We start from the raw sequence: 24,187 nt of genomic DNA, 5'->3' as shown, positions 1-24,187 counted from the left end.
CTTTCAGAAGAGCCCTTCTTCCTCAAGGATGGGAGGAGACAGGGCTTCTGAGAGAGCATGTCTGCTATTCCACAAAAAAAGTGGAAGAGCAGATGCATTCCCTAGACACAACAGAGTTTTTCCAGGATACTAGAGGTATCCCGGAAAATCCCCATAGTCTAGACATAGCCTTTCATTATATTAATGGAGGAGGTCTGGGATGGAGAGTGGGTACAGAAGGGAGCTTGGGGTAAGGGATGGGGGCACAGGAGGGTGTGTGGGATCTGGGAGTGGTTTGGATGAAGGAGGGGGTTGTGACCTGGTGCAGGGAACTGGGGTAAAGGAGAGGATGTAGGGTTTTGGGTTGTGACCTAGGGCAGGAGGGGTTGTGATCTGGGAAAGGAAATTGGGTGCAGAGTCTGGGAGGGAATATGGGTGCAGGAGTGGGGACAGAGGGTTTGATTTATGTGTGGTAGCGGAGCAGGAGTGGGGAAGCAGGGAGCTAGTGGGAGGCAGAGGCTTGGGTGTCAGAGGCTTTGGCTGGGAGACATGTATCTGGGCGACTCCCAGCTAATAGCACAGTAGGTTTCCTGCGTTCTATGCGTCAGCAGACTGCTCAGAGCAGTTGGCTATGGGGCCATGTGTAAACAGCTGCGAGCCTGAAGAGTGGGGAGGGGTACCTCCTGCAAAGCCTGTTCTTCAAACAGGCAGCTTCCATTGGCTGGAAACCAGCCAATGGGAGCTGCAAGATTGTGCAGGAGGTAAGGGAAAGCATGCAGAACCTTTCCCCCCCCCAAGCCTAGGATTGCAGCTGTTCATAGACAAACAAGACCTCGCAGCTGGCTTTTCAGTGTGGTGGAATGGTGTTCTGCAGCAGAGCACCTGATTGAGGCTCCTACTGCACCTACGAGCAAGCTCCAGCAGTTTAGATAATTTTAGATAATCTTCTCCTTCTTAAAAGGATTTTTACATATACATGATCATGTAATGGGTGAATTCTGATTTGATGTATTTACATCAAAAGAATCGTAATGAAATTGAGGTGCTGGGTACAGGACCAAAGGGTACAGGACCAAAGGTCCCTTAAAATAGCAACTCTGCATGCCCAACTCTTCTAAAGTACTATAACAACTAAGCTCTTGTGTCCAGGTCTCCTTCAAGGTAGTCCATACCAATCCAGAGTGCTGATATTGTGGGAGTGGAATACTGTTTAAGGTTAAGCTGTCTAGTAAAATCCTTTCACATTAGGTTTGTGAACTGTAGGGTCTCTGCCAAATTGTTCAAGAATCAAATTGTAAAAACACACTACAGTGGACTATTTGCATTTTTAAAACCAAAAGTATACTTTGTGGCCTAAGATCAATTGGCAACTGTGCATATTATTTCACACTTCCTGTTCTACCTGAAACAATCTCCTTCCTGTGTGTGCCCAGTTTCCTTAATTCCTTGCTTCATTTCTCTCCTCAATACCATCTTCTTTTTGCTCTCTCCTTCATAGATCTCTCCAAAATGGTGGCATTTATAGGAATTCCCATTGATATCCATGACAAACCTTACAACAACAACAAAAAAGGTTTCCCAGTGCCATTGTTCACAGGGCATGACCCAAAACCTACTGACATCTTGAAAGACGGTTTCCTGTGTGGACTGGTTCTCCCTGCCTCCCTCACCCTCCACACTGATGCCTCTCTATCGGAGCCAGCAGCACCAAAACAGAGGGAGGAGGTTGCTGGGAACAGATCGATTTGCATTTTAGCAAACACCAACAAGGAAAGAAACCAGCATGGAACTTCCTTCTCCAGCAGACTCCATGTTGCATTCCTCTTGAATTAAGTTTAATGTGGGAGTGAGAGGAATAATCTTCCGAAGAGTCTATTTCAAAGGTTCGCTGGTCTATAAAGGAAAGTGACTTCTTCTTCAAGTAATCTTTTGTGTAAGATGACAAAGGAACTCAGGATTTTGTGGGAGATCTTGACCTCCACCTCCTTGGGAGGTAGATTGATAAGGAAATTATTTTGAACAAAGGCAAGAGCTTGTATGAAGACTGAGCTACTAGAAAGCATTCTTCACTTTTATTTGCTTGTAACCAATTCTAACTATCTTAATTCTGTCTCCATTTGTTAAGAAATGTGTTTAATTTTTAATCTGACCCTTCCCAGTGCTGTATTTTATTTAAAGCAAATGTTCATACAAATGTGGCAAGCCATTGTGTACTGTATCTTTAAAGAAAAAACACACCTTAACATTTCTTTAAATGGTCTAGGAGAGGGCTGGAGACTGCAGACCACACAGTTCTGGGAAAACGTGGAACTGGGGGAGGGTTGGTGTTATCTTGCCAGGTGTCACCAGTGCTGGTGTACTTTCAAGTGTGACAGGGGAGTAACAAGCAAGCTGCTGAAATCAGAATTGCCGAGTCGGGACTGCTGAAAACACGCACTCTCAGTGAGAGGTTGTATGCTGACTGGGAGCATCCAAACAAGGAGACTACAGCAGCAGCGCATTTTAAAGCACTGGCTATAAGGCAAGTAAAGACACAGCCCCTCTCTGCTCTGAATTTTACCCTAGAACACGATTGCACTTCTGTGAGGCAGATAAACATACCGAATGGTAAACATACCACAGAGAGGGACAGGCTAAGTTTTGACTTATGGTTAGACTCCTCAGTCCATACAGATATATCGAGATAAGTGCCCTGATATTACAGAGTTGTTAAGCATTTGTCTTTGGGTGAACATGGTGGCAGAACTGCAGGTGCTTAACCCATCTGCAAATCAGGCTTCTCATAAAAATGGATTTAAGTGACTAACTTTAAGCATCCAAATTTGCAAAGGCTAACCTAAGTAACTTTCCCAAGTCATACAGTAAGACAGTGGCAGAGATATTATAATTTATAATTTGTTTTTGGAAGTGCTCTCAATGCACACAAAGAGCCACAATCACCTCCAGAAAACAGAGCTCCAGAATCTTCACTCCCTGCTTAAAACTCTAGAAAGATGGATTCCCACAGAATAAAAAAAGACAAAATGAACTTAAAACAGAATCATGTCATGGCAAGAGGTGGTATTACAAATCAGGATTAAATAATTAAAGAAGCACTCCTGAAAGAGAAATATAATCTGTAGTTACTCACCTACGATGAGTAAGAAAACTACCACTGACATGTCCTGAGCCATCACATCCTGGAGTTGGACATGACATACCTTCCGTCTTCACTGACTTCCAAGAGAACTGTGAGCCATTTAAGTACCCATCCTTTTGCCTTTTGGCAGCTAGAGGGCACCCTGATGCACTGCGATGGGATGCATACTTTCCAGTTATATGACCCTGACCATCACAACCGGGAACTGGACATCTGGATAGCAGATAGATGAGATAAACTTTATTGTCTTGCCATCATATACCTGGTAGCCTCTACAACAAAGTCAAAATAAACCTGACATGAAAAGAAAAGAACAATCATGCTCTATGGACTTAAAACAAATCACCAAAGACACCCCAATGGAATAGTCAAACATGTCAAATCAGGAGATCTTTGTTAATCAAAAAAAGGTTTGCATCTCTCTGGCTGTTAAAAAAATAACCATGCTAATCAGTAGCAAAGTCGTAGGGTTTTTACTTCCACTGCATACTGGAGAGAAAGTGGCAGGGTGCATCTTTGAAATGAAGGTGTCCATTACAGTAAATAGCACACTGGGATTGAAGTGATAGCCACTGAGCTTCAGTGACTGAATAGTGACATTTTAAAACTCTAAATATTTAAAATCCTACTTATCATAGTTCTATGTGCCTTTTAAGAATGCGTATGAAATCTAAAGGTGTCTGACTTTAAAATTATGGTAGTTATAAAGACTTAGATATCAATCAAACCTTTGCCATAGTTAGCACTTCAAAGGGACACTGTCAGAATAAAAAATCATGAGCTAAAGTCTCAGAAATTATAACTCCCCACAACTCCTATGGCAGCAAATCATGAAATGTGGCAAGAGCTCTTAGCACTCACTAGCTATTCAAGGCTATTACAATCTCGCAGGATGGGGCCCAGAGACACCAATGAAAGGCGTTTTGGGTGCCCATAAGGTGCTCACCATTGCTCAGAATTTGCCCTCATGTACATTTAGCCCCATTTATTTTTATGAAACAACATGCATTAGTAGGAGCAGTGTAGAGTAATAAACACTGAGTGTACTTTTCAGCATGTTGCTGCTTGATTACATTTTACAATTTGTGCAGTTTGGGCAATCAGAAGAGTAGTTGGTTTCGTTTTCTGGTTATCCTGCACTAAAGCAATGCTGCAATGATTGAAGTCTGATTCTGAAAGGTGCTGAGCAGCCTCCACATAGACTGATGTTAATGGCCACTGAGGTTATTCCACATTTCACAAGGAGAAGCATGGGCCAACATTTTCCAAATTGGGTGCCTAAAGTTAGGGATTTGTTTCAATTTGTAGGCACCCAAATAACTGGCCTGATTTTCAGAGGTGATCATTCACAATTCCTGCTGACTTCTAAATTCCTTTAAATATTGTGTGCGTCAGATGTAATTTGTCAACAGTGTTTGTTCACTGTGATTACGGAACAGGACGGCAGTGGACTTGAGGCTTTTTATTTTATATTTTTACTTTAAAAACTACTGTTTTCCAAATTTTCCAAATACAAGGGATAAGATCTATAGCCAGGGTAAATAATCATGGCTCCTGACCTAACATCAAGTCACTGAAGCCAATGGATTTATGTCAGTGGAGAATTCCACCTTTATTACTGAGAGAACAATGTATTTTGTTTTCAGCAAACTAAATATTACTGTTCTATTCATTAAAAACCAACTAACTGTGCTCTTTAGTTCAGTGTATCTTTGTTCTTGAACTACTATGACAAATATAAAGTTTGTATTTAAAAAATAATCAGGCTGCAGATATGCCTTCTCTCATAATACACACAAAGGTTATTTGATTAGATTTGTACTTACCTAATTGGCTCTTGGTCTTCTTTGTCTTCCTTGCTTTGTGCTATCCTGATTCCACTTTTCTTTGCTCGAGGACAACCTGAGAGACTGAATGAAAGACTAAGTTTTAAAAAATAATTCCTCATTCCTGACTATAACTGATAAGGGCTCTACAAAGAGACATTCTTTGCACATGAAATACTACTGGCTGCACAATGCTGTCTTTTTTTCAACAGTTATAGCCCTGCTGATTTAAAGAATAAAGACAGTGGCAATAAACAGCCACACGGGGGATCCAAGTATCTCAGATTGTGACTGAAGGCTGGGACTGGGAGTACTTTGCACACTACATACACAACCTCTGAGGAGAGAGAAAAAGCAGCTCTTAAAATCTCTAATGATCCAGTTCCAGCTTACTCAGCAGAAGCAGTGATAGGCGTCTGAAGGAATGAGTATTTTATGGATAGATAAGTAGCATGTTCTGTGTGTTGTTGAGATGGAAATAAGAATGAGGAGTAAAAGCAGAAAAGATCTCTATATCTTTTAAGAGGGCAGAAGGGAGTTAAAAGATCATTTAGCGGATATATTAAAACAGTTAAAATTTCTAAAATTTTCCTGTAGAGCATGCGTGCAGGAATTTGTTCAAGAATCTTGAATAATGATATTGCATAATTTACAAAGTTGAACAATGACTTTCTGGAAAAATAAGTCACGTAAGCCAAAGGAAAATCTAATAAAGTTAACTAACAAGCTAGTAAAAGTACTATGTATAGGCACTGAAAAATATATTCAGCACTATACAGAATGCAAAGAAATATACCTCTCCATCCAAAACCTTCTAGGCTAAGTCCTTGTTTACTTTGTAAGATATCATTTATATAAACTCTGTAGAAAACTTTCCAGCAACTGAGTAAGTTTGTAAAATTGGCAGCAATACGTTGGACAATACATTTGTCTTTACGCAACAAAATAAATGGACATAAATCAGACATCAAGAATGGTAATGTACAAAAACCAGTGGGAGAACATTTTAACCTCCCTGGCTAAACAGTTAAAGACTTGAAAGTTGCCATTTTCAAGAAAAAAAAAAAAAAAAAAAACCGAAACCAAACAAAAAACCCCCTTCAAAAACAGGCTGCAATGTGAAATTGCTGAGCTGGAATTTATATAAAAATTAGACATCAGGGCTATGTCTAAATTGCAAAGAAAAGTCAGAAAAATAAACGCAAATTGCAGTCTATACAGGGCCAAATTTCAGAAAAAACTCCTCTTTCAGAAGATCCCTTCTTCCTCATACAATGAGGATACAGGGATGCTGAAAGAACATGTCTGCTTTTTTGGAACAGTTTCTGAAAAAGTGGACGCATTCCTTGGATGCTGCTGTGCTTTTCCGGGATACCTCTGGTATTCCAGAACAGCTCTGCAGTGTAGACCTAGCCCATCATAATGGGTCTCAATAGGGACTGGGAATAATTCTCTCATTACAATAAATAATTTCCACTTTTGGTATTCTCACTTTCTTATCCATTTGAAGCCTGATTGAATTAGCTCTAATGCAATACTCCCATCTCCTTATCCCTACTGTCTGTTTCTTTTTCTTTTACTTCATGCATCTGATGAAGTGAGTTGCAACTCATGAAAGCATATGCTATAATAAAATTATTAGTCTTTAAGGTGCAATGGGCCTCTCCTTGTTTTTTTGTAAAAATTGGGTACATTGGGCTACTCAATCAGAGTTGAAGAAATGGTACTTTTACCAGAATATATCAGCGACACAAATGTATACACCTGACAAAAATTATACTTAATCTTTAACTCCAATGTTATTTTCATCTTCAAATACAAATGTGAAAGCTTAAAATTCATCAGTGGTATAGACAGATATCTAATTGCCTTCAAAAAGCATGCATGCATCTGATGAAGTGGGTCTTTGCCCACGAAAGCTTATGCTCCAACACCTCTGTTAGTCTATAAGGTAACACAGGACTCCTCGCCGCTTTTGCAGATTCAGACTAACACAGCTACCCCTTTGATACTTGATTCAAAAAGCAAGTGCCTCAAGAAAACACTAGGTATTAAATGAAATGAACTTACAGATCTCCAGAAAAAAAGATGGAAATGTCTGGGATATGAAAAAAATTCTTCCATCATACAGTATGTAGGACAGCAAATGTATGGGGAAAAATAACAGAATACAACATGCAACACCTGCATTAGGATAGCCAGGGATAGCTGAGCCTTGTTTGTGCCATAAGTGACATCTGATGGTGGCACAGGAAGGATTCAGAGGGCTTCGTTTACTATTGGCTTCAGCAGCCGTATTCTGCCCCCACTTTTATCAACTACCAAAAATTATTTTAATATTGGCTTTCCAGGGGATCTTCAAAAACTGGTAGTGGACATTTATCAGGCATGCATTTCTTGCCAACAACTGACATAATTACTACAATAAACTTTAAAAAACAATGAATAGTCTAGTAGCACCTTAAAGACTAACAAACCACGTAGATGGTATCATGAGCTCTCGTGGGCACAACCCACTTCTTTAGATGATTGTAGTATTGCAGCATCACAACACATATACACCCAGACACCTGAATTTGGTAATTAGGACTAGAACTTTGGCCCATCAGATGCAAGTACAGAGCCCTCTAGCATAAGTTGAAGAAAATCTCCCTTGTCTAACACTTCACACTGTGGGCCAGCCACTATAGAGCAACAGGTGACTCTTAAATCCTTTTGTGTACATGAAATCACCACTTGGAATTCCTCACCTTTTGTCCCCTCTGACTCAGGTCTCCCTCACTGTCAACAATCATACTATTTTCTCTGTCCCACTGATATGATTCAGCAATTACTGACAGTACACCATTAATATATACAAATTACTTAGAAAGGTATTTAGGAGATAATTTTAAGAAACTTAGGGCATGTTTAAAAATGTATCTAGCTTGTTATTTAAGTTACCCCTATATTATACTAACAATGTTTTTTATTTTCTGTCTGTTGGTGGGCATTGTGTTCTTAAAATCTTTAGATGGAGAGTGTGGTTTCCCACAGGAACATGTTGATTTCTTGGGAATATCAAATTGAAGAAAAAATAATTGGGGGATGGGTCAACCCAAACTGAGAATTTTAGGTTGTGGAACAGAATCAGAATGGTTCAGTTTTACATTAATATGCATTGGTGTGAGCTACAGGAAGACAGAAAAAGAACTGCTCATAAGAAGTTAATGGGGAAGATAAGGATATTATTGAAGAGAGAAATGATTTTTATGGGCTGTCAAACTATTATAAAAATAATCACGATTAATTATGAGATTTAAAAATAGACGCAATTAATTGAAGTTTTAAGAACACTTTTAAACAATAATAGAATACCAATTTAAATTTATTATAAATATTTTCAATGCTTTTCCATATTTTCAAATATACTGATTTCAATTATAACACAGAATACAAAGTGTAAAATGCTCACTTTATATTATTATTTTTATTACAAATATTTACACTTTAAAAAGAGATAAAAAAGATAGTTCCATCTACAAAAGTTGAAGCACGAAAGGGTCATATAAGTGTTTAACATATCTGGCATGTAATTACCTTGCAAGTGCCTTTTCTCATTGTCAGGTAACATTGTAAATAAGCCACATGCAGCAGTATCTCCCACAAATGTAAACAAACAAGAAGTAGACTTAGTGGACGTGTAGGCTATAAAGTTTTACATTGCTTTGTTTTTAAGTGAAGTTATGAGAAAAATAATTCTACATTTGTAAGTTGCATTTTCACAATAGGTTATATTACAGTATTTGTATGAGGTAAATTGAAAAATATATTTTTTTGTTTTTCACATTGTAAATATTTGTAATCACAAATAGCAGTATAAAGTGAGCATTGGACACTTTGTATTCTGTGTCTTAATTGAAATCAGTATATTTGAAAATATAGAACAAATTGAAAATGTTTATAATACATTTAAATTGATATTCTATTGTTATTTAACTGTTCAAAAACTGTGATTAATTGTGGCTATTTTTAAAAATCAAGTTAATTTGTGTTGCATTACTCACTTGAGTTAACTGTGATTGACAGCCCTAATTTTTTTACATCAGTCTTCACTGTGGAGAATGTTGGAGAAATATAATCCCAGTGTGATGAACTGGGGAAATCTGAATTCTATATCTTTGCCAAGCTGCAAACTCCATTTTGAACATACATCACATTGCCGTCTCTATTGTCTGCTTGCCTCCACAATGGCCTGGAAACACACTCCCCTGTGGAGGGATTTACTTTAGAAAGAAGATAAGTAAGAGAGGACAAGATAGTATACAAAATACTGAATGATCTAGAGAAAGTAGTTTGGGAATTTCTATTCTTGTCTCTCATAACACAAGAAGTAGAGGACATGCAATTAAATGAAAAGGTGAGAAATTCAAAATTGATATAAGGAAATATTTTTTCACACATGTGAATAAATTGTGGAACTCATTGCCACTGTGATTAGTTGAGGCCAAGAATTTAACAAGATTAATCAAAGTCATTGATATTTAAATTGATATCCTGAATATCCAGCACTTTCATAATTAATGATAAAAATACTGTAAGGATATTACACTTCATGCTTCAGGGAATAGGACAGGAGGGCAGGATGAATAGGAAAGCAGATTACCCTGTGTCTGCCTCTGTGGGGTTCTTATACTTTTCTCTGCACTATCTGGCTCTGACCACTGTCAGAAATAGGACACTGGATCAGACAGGTGCAAAGTTTGATTCAGGCTGGCAATTTCTATGCTTCCCATGGAATGGAAATTCTGTTTTTAATCAAATATCCTTAAAAGGTTATGGGTAAAATCATGGTCCCATAAAAGTCAATGGGAGTTTTGCTACTGACTTCAATGGAGGCAGGATTAAAAAAAAATAGAGAAAAATTACTGACAAAATTGGTTGTTGTTGTTGTTATTGTTTTCTGGTGAAAGTTTGCATTTACAAGCTGAACCTCTCTGGTCCAGGACTCTCTGGTCTGACAGCAGCTGGGAACAGGGGCCAACTAGGAGTCTAGCAGTAGAGGGACTGGCAGCCAGAAACCCAGCTGGGGGAGCTGGGAGTGGAGCCGAAGCCCAGTTGGGGGGGTCAGGAGAGGAGTCAGTCCTGTGGCTGTGGGGGCGGGAATGGAGCCAGTCTGGCAGCTGGGGACAGGGAACCACTCAAGGCCAGCAGTGAAGCCCATTGGCCAGTGATGGCAGCAGGGTTGGAAGCCAGGAGGGAAGCCTGGCCAGGAGGCTGGCAGCCCTGAGGAAGATTCCAAAGGCTGGCAGCACCGCGGCTGGAATCGACTATCTCTGATCTTGCAAATTACCTTGTTCGGGACCGATGAGATCGCAGGTATGCCGGACCAGGGAGGTCCAAACTGTAGTTAAAAAGCTACTTTCCAGTATCCTTTCCCACTCCTGAGCAAGGCGAAGAGGATAGCTCCATGCCCCTGGAAGGGGTAGCACCTTGGATGGAAGGGACAGGGCTGGGCCTAGCATTTCTGATAGCCCTGAAGCACTGCCTGGACTGTGCTATCCAGGGCTCCAGCAATGATTTAAAGGACCTGGGTCATCGGCCACTGACATAGTGGCTCAGGCCCTTTTAAATTGCTGGGCCTTGAGGCAGCTGTCCCTCCCCCCGCCATCAGAAACCCCCGCAATAATGTCATCATAATTTTCATCAATTCAGGATGCAGATGAAGGGCCAAATTCTGCTCTTTGGTGTAAAGCTAGAATTACTTCACCCGATTGAAGTAATTTTGCCTTTACTGTAATTATCACTGAGAGCAGAATTTTGCCTAAAGTTTGGGTTTAGTTCAATTTGTCTTTTTAGAATTATCTAGGTTGTCAATTATATGGTGTTCTTACTTACTATGTGTACAGCAGTAGCACCCATGCTGACAGTGACCCCGTTGTGCTGAGTACTATACAAACATATTGTGATGGGGAAGAAGCACCCCGCACTCTAGCCCCGCCACCCGCCGCTTGTCTGGTGGCACTGGGGGCTGGTGACAGGGCAGTAGCGCTCTGCGCTGCACCCCCACCAATCGCCTCATGCCCGGAGGCGCGGGGTCCGGAATACCGGCCGTGCGGCAGCTGTTCGTGCGCCGCCATGCCGGCCCAGCCCCACACCCACCCCGAGAGCCGGAGGGTGACGGGGTGGGGCAACGTTGGGACATTGCCCACGTAGCTGACCTGGAAGCGAGGCTGCCTGGCGGGGGCGGGGCCCTGTGGGCCGGAAGCCGGCCAGGGGATTTAAGCCCCGGAAAATGTGCCTGGAGAGGGGAGAGCTGGAGGCAGCAACTCCCCGTGTGAGACCCACAGCGGATGGGACCCAAGACAAGGAGGTGAGCCCCGTAGATGGGAGAGGCTGACCGTGGAAAGAGGAAGTAGCCCAGGGTAGGAAAAGGGAGCCCGTGGGCTGGTGCGTTACAGCGGGAGCCCCGCCAGCCGGACCGGACGGCAACCGAGTCCGTGTCCATAGGGCCCTGGGCTGGGGTCTGTGAGAGGGGGTGGGCCCGGACCTCCCTCTCTCCGCGGGTAGCCCAGAAGGCACAGAACGTGGATGTAGCCAAATGCAAGGCAAGAGGACGCCGGGTGTGGTGGGGGGAGCACACAGACGGTGGGTTGCGAGGTCTGACCGGCGAGGTATTGTCGCACCCGTTTACACATATGTAGTGTTCTTTCTAATACTTGGCTTCTGTTTGCTGAAAAGAGATTAGTAGTTTCTTTTCATGAAGAGTTCTAAATGTTCCAACTTGTGTGGAAAAAGTAACCCATTAATGATACTAATGCTGAATGTGTGTGTGTGTGACAAATCCTGTCTGTTGTTGTATCTACAAGCTAGACAGTTAGAAGAATTGCACAGGAAAGCAAAACACTTTATACTAGATAGTCAGTTGGGTAGGATTGTGACATTTTCATATAACTTTCATTACAAAATCAGAATAAACCATTTATTGCTTGATTAACGATTTAATAGATTTTTTGACACTGTGATATATTAGCAAATCCGAAGACCTTTCAGGTTCTTTAGTAAATTTAAAATTCATAATTTATGTTTATAATAAATTTATTTTCCTTTGAGAGCAGATTCATTAAGAAAACACATTGATAAATATGAGTCTTTGTTTTAATTTTTTATCCTATTACAACCAAAAGCTATTACATAGTATATGTATTTATTTCATTTTTTCATGACTGATTAACTCTTCATGAACTAAGACACAGGATGACACACCAAAGTCAGCCCTGATGCATGCAGGTAAATCTTCAAAATCTTCAATGGCACTGAATGGTTTCATTGATTAAAATGGAATTCCACAGCTTTAAACCAGAGCTGCATTTGTCTTCAAATGCAAGTGTTTGTTATAGAGCAGCTATCTGCAATACAAATGAAACCCAGACCTGAAGAAGAGCTCTGTGTAACCTCAAAAGCTTGCTTGTCCTCAGATATAGGAATTGGTCCAATAAAAGACCCAACTTGTCACCCAGACATTTTGGCAGTCAGTTGAGACAGCAGTATGTAATTGAAATTTTCTTGTACAAAAAGGGTTTTAAATAATTATATCGGGTATATTCTAAAGAGAAGTATTACTTAATGAGATATAAACAGGAAGAAAGCACAGCTAATTTTGAAGAAGAGAATTAGAAATACATAGACATACTGAACAGTGTTCCCTCTAAGCTGCATGGCAGCACAGCTTCACAGATGATTAATCAGTTCCACCCAGTCAGTCAATCCTGAGCCTCTGACTGGGCCAGGCTGATTAATCACCTGTGAAGCTGTGCTGCTGTGCAGTTTAGAGGGATCACTGATACTGGAAGTCCTTCATATGTAACAATTCTTATTGGTTATCAGTTCATTAATTCTTTCATCAATATACTTTTACTAGTCAGTAGTATGGATCTTGGGCATCTCATAGGCTGTTATCTCAGAAATGAAACAAGGAAGGGCTTGATTGGTAAATAGGTGAGAAACCTCCAATGAAAAGTGAGATCATGATGGCTCTCAATTCAGTGCCAGGGCTCCCACCTGGTGCTCAGGATATGGTACTGGCAGTGCTTTTTCCCAACAAGATGCCAAACCAAGATCCTGAAGCTGGATGGTAACTAAAGACCCTGCCCAGCCCATGGTACTTTTGAAAAGAGTAGGTGTATTAATGCTACACACATTCCAGATCAAGTAATGACATTATATTATTATTTTGAGTCCCTCTGGCTATTGGGACTCTACAAAAACAAAGGAATATATGGTCAAATGCACCTATTTAATCCAAATTAGGAAAATAGAACAGTTCAGAAATACAATGCAGTGGATATATCTCAGTAGCACTGTAAAGCACCTTGTCCTTTTCCTGCAGGTATACACATCTGAGAACCAGGCCTTGGTTCTCACGGGGGACTTTAATCACTCTGACATCTGTTGGAAGACCAATACAGCAGTACACAGATAATCCAGGAAGTTTTTGGAGAATGTTGGGGAAAACTTCCTGGTCCAAGTGCTGAAGGAACCAACCAGGGGCCATATGCAGCTTGATCTGCTGCTTACAAACAGGGAGGATTAGCAGGGGAAGTAGATGTGGGTGGTAACCTGGGAAGAATATAAATATATTGCTCGAGCATGCAGAGGTAGAATTGTGAGGGATGTGAAGGGTAACAAAAAAGGTTTCTACAGGCATGTTAGCAATAAGAGGATGGTCAGGGAAGGTGTGGGACCCTTACTAGAAGAGAGATATAACCTAGTGACAGATGATGTGGGAAAAGCTGAAGTACTCAATGCTTTTTGTGCCTGAGTCTTCACAGACAAAATCAGCTCCCAGACTACTGCACTAAGCAACACAGTATGGGAAGGTGGTGGGCAGCCCTCGGTGGAGAAAGAGCAGATCAAGAACTATTTAGAAAATAGGAATAAGAGATTCTCTGGAAAAGGGCTTTATTCCGGAGGATCGCGCCAAGCCGGAAAAAAAGCGGCGGACATGTTTATTTAAATCCGCGGGGGATATTTAAATCCCCCGCGGATTTCCCTATCCTGACTTACCTGATTTGCATGGCTTTTCCAGAAATTGTGGCCAGTGTAGACGTAGCCGTAATGATCAGTGGAGGTCTCAGACAATTGGAAAAAGGCAAATTTAGTGCCCATTTTTTAAAAAAGGGAAGAAGGTCAATCCAGGGAACTACAGACCAGTCAGCCTCACCTCAGTCCCCAGAAAAATCATGGGGTTAGGGAGATCCTCAAGGAATCCATTTGAAGCACTTAGAAGAAAGGAAAGTGATCAGGAACTGTCAACATGAATTCATGAGGGGCAAGTCATGGCTGACCAACCTGATTGCCTTCTGTGACAAGTTAGCTGGCTCTGTGGACATGGGGAAGGCGGTGGACATGATATACCTTGATATACCTTTACCTTTGGTAAAGCTTTTGCTACAGTCTCTTATTGGCAATATTCTTGCCAATAAGATAAAGAAGCATGGATTGGATAAATGGACAGGAAGATGAACAAAAAGCTCGTTAGATTATTGAGCTCAACAAGTAGTGATAAATGGCTCTATGTCTGGTTGGAACTTGGTATCAAGCAGAGTGTCCCAAGGGTCATTTCTAGGGCTGGTTTTATTCAACATCATTATTAATAACCTGGATGAAGGGATGGATTGAATCCTCAGTAAGTTTGCAGATGACACTAAGCTAGGAGGAAAAGTAGATATGCTAGAAGATAGGGATAGGGTCCAGAGTAACCTAGACAAATTGGAGGATCAAGCCAAAAGAAAACTGATGAGGTTCAACAAGGACAAGTGCAGAATCCTGCACTTAGGATGGAAAAATCCCAAGCACTGGTACAGGTTTGGGACCAACTGGCTAAGCAGCAGTTTGGCAGAAAAGGACCTGGGGATTACAGTGGATGAGGCACTGGATATGAGTCAACAGTGTGCCTTGTAGCCAAGAAGGCTAATGCCATATTAGGGTGCATTAAGAGGATCATTGCCAGCAGATTTAGAGAAGTGATTATTTTCCTATATTTGGCATTTGTGAGGCCTCATCTTGAGTATTACATCCAATTCTGGGCCCCCCATTACAGAAAGGATGTGGACACATTGGAGAAAGTCCAGCAGAGGTTAACAAAAATGATTATGGAGCTGGAGCACATGACTTACGAGGAGAGACTGAGGGATTTGGTTTTATTTAATCTACAGAAGAAAAGAGTGAGGAGGGTTTCATAGCAGCCTTTAACTACCTGAAGTGGGGTTCCAAAGAGGATGGTGTGAGGCTGTTCTCAGTGATGACAGATGACAAAACAGGAAGCAATGGTCTCAAGTTGCAGCGGGGGAGGTCTAGGTTGGATATTAGGAAAAACTATTTCACTAGAAGGATGGTGATGCACTGGCAGGAGTTACTAGGGAAGTGGTGGAATCTTTATCCCTAGAGGTTTTTAAGTCCAGGCTTGACAAAGCCCTGGCTGGGATGGTTTAGTTAGGGTTGGTCCTACTTTCGGTCAGTGGGTTGGACTTGATGACCTCCAGAGGTCTCTTCCAACCTATAATTTATGATTATATAATAAAATACTGGATTACCTCCCAATCTAGCATAACATTCTAGATTAATCCACGGATTTTTCTAAATGCATCCTATTGTAAGCCAAATAGAAGCACTAAAGAAATGTGTTTAAAGGACAGATTTAAGTGAAGGTGGCTTTTGGAAGCGTAAGGAAAGGGAAATAGTTCCAAGACGTAGAGGCAGCAGGTATGAAAGCATTAAAATGGGGGAAGATTGGTCCAGGCTGAGTGGGATGCTAAATGCATTGCCGCTTGTCTGGTAAATGACATTTTATCTAGCCAGACCATCTGCATGATACTCTCTTCTGCTCTGTCAAAGAACAGATGGCTGGTAGAGGAAGGCTGGGATGGGGCTATCCCTAAACCAGGACAAATAGAATCTCTTAAAAAAGTAGACAAGAATCACTAATAGCCCAGCCCCAGCCTAGGACTCTGGCTGTCTAGGTCATATTAAAGCAGGCAGGGAGAAAGTTGGCTGTGGCCTCATCTCTCTCTCTGCACTAGCTAGCAGGATGGTTTTAGGACAGTTAGGCCCCATCTCAGTGAACTGCACATTTTGCACAGGGAGATCTGGGTGGGACAATGGTGCCCATACAACTCTGTTCCCAGATCTATTCATGGTGGATAGTTTGTGATCTTGTGAAACTTACTGTGTGCTTACCATGCTGTAAACAGAGTTGTTTAGATGAGCTAGTGCATAGGGATACTATGATGTTACAGGCCCACAATGGTACACTTTTTTTCTCACTTATTCAACTTCCTAAAACAGGGCTACGTAACATGCAGCCTGTTTGTTCACGGCCCATGGTGCGGTTTGGGTTTACATGGGGCACAACACATGTCCTGCGGATATGATCCTTTGACCATGGCCTCCACTGGGAACATGCTCTACCACGGCGAGGCATCTCCCAAGCAGAGTGAGCACTGAAAGATGCAAGCAGACAAGCTGGCTGGAACAGATGGGTGGATACAGGATTACGACATTTCCAGCCCCCAAGGAGGAGGTGCCGAGAGCACTGGAGCATCGTGGGAAGTGCTTTGTATTCATGCCCATCAGTATGAAATAAGCTATTTGCATATATATGCAACCACACTTAAGTTGCGGCCCTCGGCATGTGCTGTGAGTATCATTGTGGTGCCTGAGGCTTCTAAAGTTGAGTAGCCCCGTCTTAAACAATGTAAATATTCAGGGCTTGAGGAGTGTTAAAGGCCTACATTCAATAGAATCACAGTCATTTAATGAACAGGTGGGCAGCTGTATATACATAAGATAACTAACCGCTGATGTAATAACTGGGCCTGCATATTTACCCTTATTGTGAACTTACCTATGAAAAGTGAGTGAAAGTTTTATAAAGTGTCCCAATAACCCTATGACAACAAATGTTGCTGGGGAAAGGTACTCAAGAGAGACAGAAAGATTGAATTAGTTCACCCAAAAAGCTCTACTGATATAACTCAGGACCAGGTTCAGATCATGCTTGATACACAAGAAAAGCGTGGAGCTAAAAATCGGTGAACCACAATCAGTGAGCTGGACAAAATGAGGCAAAATGATGAGAAGATGGGCTATTCCATCCATCACATCCTTCTAAGGTCCTCAAAAAACACTTAGGCTACGTCTACACTGGCATGATCTTGCGCAAGAACTCGTTTGCAGAAGAGTTCTTGTGCAAAAACTCTTCCAGAAGAGAGTGTCTACACTGGCACGTGCATTTGCGCAAGAGATGTGCTTTTGCGCAAGAGCATCCATGCCAGTGTAGACGCTCTCTTGCGCAAGAAAGCTCTGATGGCCATTTTAACCATACAGCTTTCTTGCGCAAGAAATTCATGTTGCGTGTCTACACTGGCCTCTTGCGCAAGAACAGATGCGCAAGAGGGCTTATTCCTGAGTGGGAGCATCAGAGTTCTTGCACAAGAAGCACTGATTTCATACATTAGAACGTCAGTGTACTTGCGCAAGAACTCGCGGCCAATGTAGACAGGCAGCAAGTTGTTGCGCAAAAGCGACTGCTTTTGCACAAAATCGCGCCAATGTAGACACAGCCTTAGAAGAAAATGTCAACAAACTGTGATTCTGGCTGATTTAAAAACAAGAGAAGAAAAGCAAGTGAGCATCACCACCATAGTTGCCATCCCACCATCTACTGGGACCTCAGATCTTCTTTGTCCTAATTCTGAAATATCTGTTGATCAAGCTGAACCAGAGAGAACAAGCCAGACAACATCGCCACCTCCACCAGCTTTGGCTAAAATCCCAAATACCACTTTGGATGTGAAACTTTGTATTCCTTCTACCACCATATAGCCTTTTCTTTCCTTACTTTATTTCTTCTTGTTCCTGTCTTCCTTTTCCTTCTGCCTAATGAGCATCTGACTTAGCTAACCAATCATTTATATATTTTGAAGAGTTTGTTTGTGGATTTGTGCAAAATAAAGTCATACTTCACAATTATCTACAGATACCAAATTTTGCATATACAATCCTGTCACTGAAATTAGCTGAAGGCACTACTTTTTACACCAGAATATGCTGGGTGAAAGGTTTAAATAATTGGTTTTGGTTTTCATCAGAAAAAAGTCATAGCTATTATGATTAGAGTTCATAAAAAGATTTCCTAACAAAATTAAAACTGGGTCACCTATTCAACCGTCATTTTAGTTCAATGAAAATTTTGACTGTTACAAATCACAATTCAAATTAGTTAAGGAAAGAGTAATGGAAGCTTTATAAGTTTTTGATTCAAATGTACTATGTTTAGTAATTATTCAATAACATGAATAATGCTTGAAGTTGAAATCCTACACATTTGAAACTGTTCTTTTACTTCCCTTTTGCAAGTACATTAATAAACAATTCTATTACATGTATTTAACTTCTTTGAACTTTCCTATAAGTGTAATCCACGCAAAATGCCTTCCCGGTCAATGATGGGCCTCATCTGCTAGTACTATATATTTTGAAACATTACTCTGCCCCAAACAGCCCAATACTGATACAAGTTTGCAAGGTCGTGGAGTGAATAAGGTTCTGTGCTACCCCTGTGTTTTTCCAACAGTGAGGTTGCAAGAGAAAGTCAACACCAGAGACAGATGCTGCATTTTCTATCTTTGCTGTTCTTTTCTTTCACCTTTGTGTGTGTGTTTGTCTTATTTTGTCTTAAAGGAAAACAGGATTAGACAATAACAATAGCTCTAGCCCATTGGAACTAACTTCTATTTTCTTGCAAAGGACAGTTGCCTCAATCTTTGATATCTCCTAAAAGACTGATAAAAAAGTGAGGTTTTCCTTCTAAAAGCTTTTCAAGATAAGGAAAAAAAAGGGGAAAAGGATGCCGTTAAAATGAAAGTCTTTAATTTCAGATTCTTTAACTGTTTTCCTGTCTTTTCCCTATGTTTACTTATAGGATTTTTAATTGTGATGGCACTAATCAGGCTGAGGTCTCTGTACCAGCAGATCTCAATCAGGGGCATATGTACACTGGGAATATGCAGAGGTCCTCCAAAGGGTACATCAACTCAGCTAGATATTTGCCTAGTTTTACTACAGAGAACACAGAAAGCACTAACAAAGTATGTACAATCTACATTTTCATTCAGACAAAGTGGGAACCTAAGCAATTTTTGAGTAACAGTGTGCTGTGACACTTTAGTATTTTTATGTCTGATTTTGTAAGAAAGTAGTTTTTAAGTGAGGTAAAACTTGGTGGTATAAAAGACAAATCAGACTCCTGAAAAGCAGTAGTCTGAAAAGATTGGGAACTACTGCTCTGTACCAAACCCTGAATCTTGTCTGATTCTACTTAATGTTGGACACTGACTGGGTTATATTAATACCTTTCACCCTTTGGGATCTTTTATTCTCTCGAAATGAATACAATAATGCACATACTCTGCCTGTTCCAGAATTGTGCTACGTATCAGCTCACAATAGCCAACTGTAGAAAGGAGGCCAGTGATGGCATATGGCTACTGAATTCAGATTTATGCCCACCAGTCACCACAAATACTTGAACAGAAATAACACAGGAATCATTATTTCCAAGGCTGCATTAGGCCACAGAAATGAGGCAGAGCTGCCTTGTGCCTTTTCTGTGGGTTGAGGTATATCTTCTTCCCCCACAACCTCTTCATAGTCCTATGAATTTCATTCAGTGTTATTAATCCCCTCTTTTTTTCCTCAAACTGACTAGATGTCTTCAGTGACTGGCCACAACACAATGGACCTGACTTGCACTGTGCTGCAAAAGAACCTCAAAATTGCATTGGCAGATTCAGGAAGTTTGGGAGAACTGATCTAGCAAAACACCTTAATGACAGTCTTCATAGTAATCTGAATGTAAGAGTTCCTTGGTGTTCACTGATGTGTGTACATTAGAACAGTATCATCTGCAATATGCCTTTCCCATTATTTAGGCATTTGCACTTTTTTGCTCTCTGTACTGTACTGATTTTCATTCTCCTGCCTCCAACTAAGAATATCCATGCTAAGTAAACATTAAAAATCATCCGCAATTCACATAGCAGATTTAGATTCTTCCAACCTGCTGTTCATTATCCTTAAAAATGCTACTATATATTTAGATAGTTTTGCTTTTTCATTTTAAACCAAAATGTAAGTAACAGAGTTCCTTTTAAGCACATAAGTGGCACAGGTGTCTAAGCGCAATTTTCAAAAGTGACTTAGACACATTGGAAGTAAGCATTTGTGCACACATAAAATGCTACAGTGACTGTCGCATTTCAGCCACTATGCCAAATGGGAGGGATTCTACCATTGGCTTAAGTAATTCACAGCAGCCCTGGGAGTTGGGAGCCAGGTTAGCAGAATAAATCTGTATACTTCAGAGGTTATGTTAGTATAGCTACTTCTCTCAGGATTTTGGGTTTTTCATACCCCTGAAAGATGTAGTTACACCAATGTAAATTGCTAATGCAGATCAGGCCTATCTTACTGACTTTCAATGAGAATTAGAGTCCTACAAACCACATTTTAAAATGTATTTATATGTCTAAAGATGGAGTTAGGTCCCTAGTGGAATTTTTAAAAAGCAGCTAGACTTTAAAATCCTACTTATATGTATCATTAGGTGCTCACATATCTTTGAATATCTGTCCCTCAGTCACTTTTGAAAATGTGATTATGATTCCTAAGTTACTGAGGTGGTTTTAAAATTTTTACACATTATCCTTGTTAAGGAATCTTTATTTTTTAAATTAGATCAGTTTCTTAAACGAATCAACTATTGTGAGTTGTCATTTTTCCTGAACTCAGTGGTGTAGCAGATTCCTTCATACTTGTTTAACTGATGTTTTGATTTTAAACTATCTTTCTCACTTATACGAGTTTTACACTGTGATTTTTCTACTGGCTTCAATAGAATTCCTGCTGATTTGCACCTCTGTGAGCAGATAGCCAAGCCTGAGTCACAGTCCCTGTCACTAAATATAAAGCAGCTCTTCTTACCTTACAGTGTTTCATACACATAATGGGGAGGGGGGCACTATCTACTCACTCCTTATTTACTATACTACCATAGTGTCTCCTCTTCTGGGAATGGGATTATACTATTATTATATTGAGCAGTAAGTGCAGTTTTTTCAGCACCCAATGCAAATGATAATAATAGTTTGAATCTGTCACAGGTGACACATTCTTCACCCACTCCAGCTCCCTTTCCTCAATTGTAATCCAGTATATATGCTTGAAAGATACATGATTTATAAAGACCAAAAACTTTCTTTACATACCTTCGATGTGAAGCATAATTCCCAGTAATGTGCCCAGAGCCATCACAGCCAGGAGTGGGACACCTAAAATAAATTAAAAGAACAAAAATGAAGCAGAGTAATTTACTTGGAAGAAATAGAACTCATATATTAACTACCCAGCCAAAAACTCCCTGCTTAGGATGTCATTTCCACATATGCTAATTAGGAGACCCCTGAGGACTTCTTTAGTTCTGTCTCCTCAGAGTTTAACCCCAAAGCAGTGCGGAAATGCTCTCTTTACTCGCAAGCAGAAAGCTGTTTGCTTTCAGGTCAGTCACCTCCCCACTCAGACAGCATCTGGCCAACACTGGCATTAGTAGGTGAGCAAGGGATGTCCACAGCTAATTAGCAGCAGCCAGATGTCACTTCTCCACAGCCGCTGAATACTGAAACCGGTCAGGCCTAAACTCTATGTCCATGTACTAAAATAAGGTGGATAACTTTACGTGTCGGGCATCCTGCTACCAAGTATGGCTATGGCTTTAGCCCGCTGCATGGAGTCTCATACAACCTGATCTCCTTTTACCAGAGGAAAAGCCTCTGAGAAAGGCCAGTAATGCAGGCAGAGGCAAAAAGGAATACTGCCCTCTTGTGGTCCTATTGCAACATAACTAACAAGCAAACTGGACAGAAGAGCCATTAATGAGTAATCATATCCTGTAGAATTTCTTATTATTTTACCTCATTTTAATAAATAAAGAAAAAAGAGAAGGCAGGCATGCATATTACAGAATAAATTATATTAGAATTATTAATTAAAATATACAGTATTGGAACTTCTGAACTTGATCTAATAATAACTAAGATGTACAGGTTGGACCTCTCTAGTCCAGCATGCTCTGGTCCAGCTACATCCATGCGCCAATATTATTTTAGTTAGCCAGATGTTCACTTATCATGGTTGTGGCAAAACTTCCCATGGTCCCATAAAGTTGGTTTACAGCCACCAATGCTCTTAGTGCTCTGTGCTTTTATTTAGCTTTAATGTATCCCTAAGGGTATGTCTAAACTACATCCCTCTGTCAAAAAAGGGATGTAAATTAGGCAAATCAAAAGTGCCAATTAAGCAGGGATTTAAATATCCCACGCTTCATTTGCATAATCACATCACAGTGGTCTTTCGAAAAAAGGGTATTTTGAAAGTGAAACCGCCATCTAGATGTGGTTCTTTCAGAAAAAAAAAAAAACTTTTTTTGAAAGATCCTGTACTCCTCATTTTTTTGTGGGTTTTTCTTCAAAAGAACCGTGGAAGGATTTCCTTTCTGATGGACTTTAAGGACCTATTTACATGGGAATTGGAACTGAAATCATTAAGCCCTGGTCTACATTAGGGAGTTATTTTGAAATAACACCCTTTATTTAGAAATAACAAGTAGAGCATCCACACTACCAAGCACGTTATTTCAAAATAAGGGGCTGGTTATTTTGAAATAACTCCTGCCTTTCACTAGGAATGATGCTTATTTCGAAATAGTTATTTTGAAATAGCAGTAGGGTTGCCAGGTGTCCAGTTTTCACCCAGACAGTCCGGTATTTGCGGGCTCTGTCTGGTAAAAAAAAAACCCAGGAAATACCGGACATGTGTCTCCTGTTCCCCTGGGATGGAAGCCCGGCAGTAACAATTTTCCCCTGCCACATCTGGCAGGGGCTGGGGACTGAGGAGCCCGGCAGAGTCTAATGAAGGGGGGGAACAGGAGAGGGCACGTGCCAGGTGCCACACTAAGGGGGCACTGGGCTGGGCTGGGAGCGGAGCGCGTCCTGCTCTGGACCACGTGACCAGCAGAGACCAGGAGCTGGCCATGTGATGCCTCCCTCTCTCTACAATACGAGCCAAGGCAGCCGGGCCAGGCGGCAGGAGCAGCCACTTTACAAGTCAGACTGTTCCTCTGTGCCTGGCTTTGCAGAGGGGGAAGGCGGAGATTTGATTGGGGCAGAGGCTCCCGATGCTGGGGATGCCTTGGGATGGGAGGACGTAAGGGGGGCCTGGCTCATGGAGAGGGGTAGGTGCATTGCCGGTTAGTGTGTGCTCCCAAACTGGAGGGAGTGGTGCAATTTTTGCTTAACAACTTTGGCACCCCCCCCTTTTTTTTTTGCTTTTGCTTTTGCTTACCAACTTTGGTCTCCTCCTTTTTCACCTGCTCTGACAGAATTTTTTCCTGTGGGGTTTGGTTTTTTGGGGGGGAGGGGAGCTGGTTGCTTTTTTTTGGCAGGGGGGGGTGTTCAGTATTTTTTGTTAAACCATCTGGCAACCTTAAATAGCGGTACTGTGGATGCTCCACTGCTGCTATTTCAAAATAACAACTCCCCAGAGTCATTCAAAGTAATTTCTCCCCAGTGCTTCCTGGGGCTCAAAGTCGAGGTAGTGCACCCACATTAAGGGAGCCTGCCTCGGACTAATTTCAAGTCTTCCTTGTAGTGTGGATATGCTATTTTGAAATAGTTATTTCAGGAGTTATTATTTCAAAATAAATTATTTTGAAATAATTTTTTAGTGTACACATGCCCTCAAGGAGTTATAAATCACACTTTTAATTATTTTGATGCAAACCTTTGTAGAAACTAGAGTTTTAGATTAAACTCTGTGTCCAATTTCAATATATTGTGTTTGAATTAGTTAAAAATCATTTACATTAATAAAAAATCAACATACACAGAATAGGGTGGTCTTTTCTTGAAACAAGTGTCCACCCACAGACTTGTAACAAAATAATTAACAAAGGATAGTCCACACAGCAACATTATTTCAAAATAACTAGTATTCTTGCAAAATAACTTAGTCCATGTCTACACAGCAGGCAGTTATTTTCATAATAATGTCAAAATATTGTCAAGCTGGAGGACTTCTTACTTCGACTCTTGTAACCCTCATTGTACGAGAAGTAAGGGAAGTCAGAGGAAGAGTGTTCTGTTTCAAA

At 40.9% G+C, this 24,187-nt stretch overlaps 1 protein-coding gene across 9 annotated transcripts in view; it reads right to left on the bottom strand.

Annotated features, from left to right (window-relative positions):
• The window catches only part of MYT1L (myelin transcription factor 1 like), a 426,396-nt gene that overhangs the window by 25,150 nt on the left and 377,059 nt on the right, over nucleotides 1-24,187 (bottom strand). For all 9 annotated transcript variants that reach the window (XM_075923549.1, XM_075923552.1, XM_075923548.1 and 6 more), the window contains 3 exons: nucleotides 21,252-21,314; nucleotides 4,945-5,028; nucleotides 3,110-3,331 (listed from right to left, as the gene is read on the bottom strand). In XM_075923549.1, the coding sequence (XP_075779664.1) occupies nucleotides 3,110-3,331; nucleotides 4,945-5,028; nucleotides 21,252-21,314 (369 nt within the window). The remainder of the gene's footprint in view (nucleotides 1-3,109; nucleotides 3,332-4,944; nucleotides 5,029-21,251; nucleotides 21,315-24,187) is intronic.

Source organism: Pelodiscus sinensis, chromosome 3 (assembly GCF_049634645.1).
Source record: "Pelodiscus sinensis isolate JC-2024 chromosome 3, ASM4963464v1, whole genome shotgun sequence".
Classification (NCBI taxonomy): Eukaryota; Metazoa; Chordata; order Testudines; family Trionychidae; genus Pelodiscus; species Pelodiscus sinensis.
This window is presented reverse-complemented; position numbering and strand designations above follow the sequence as displayed.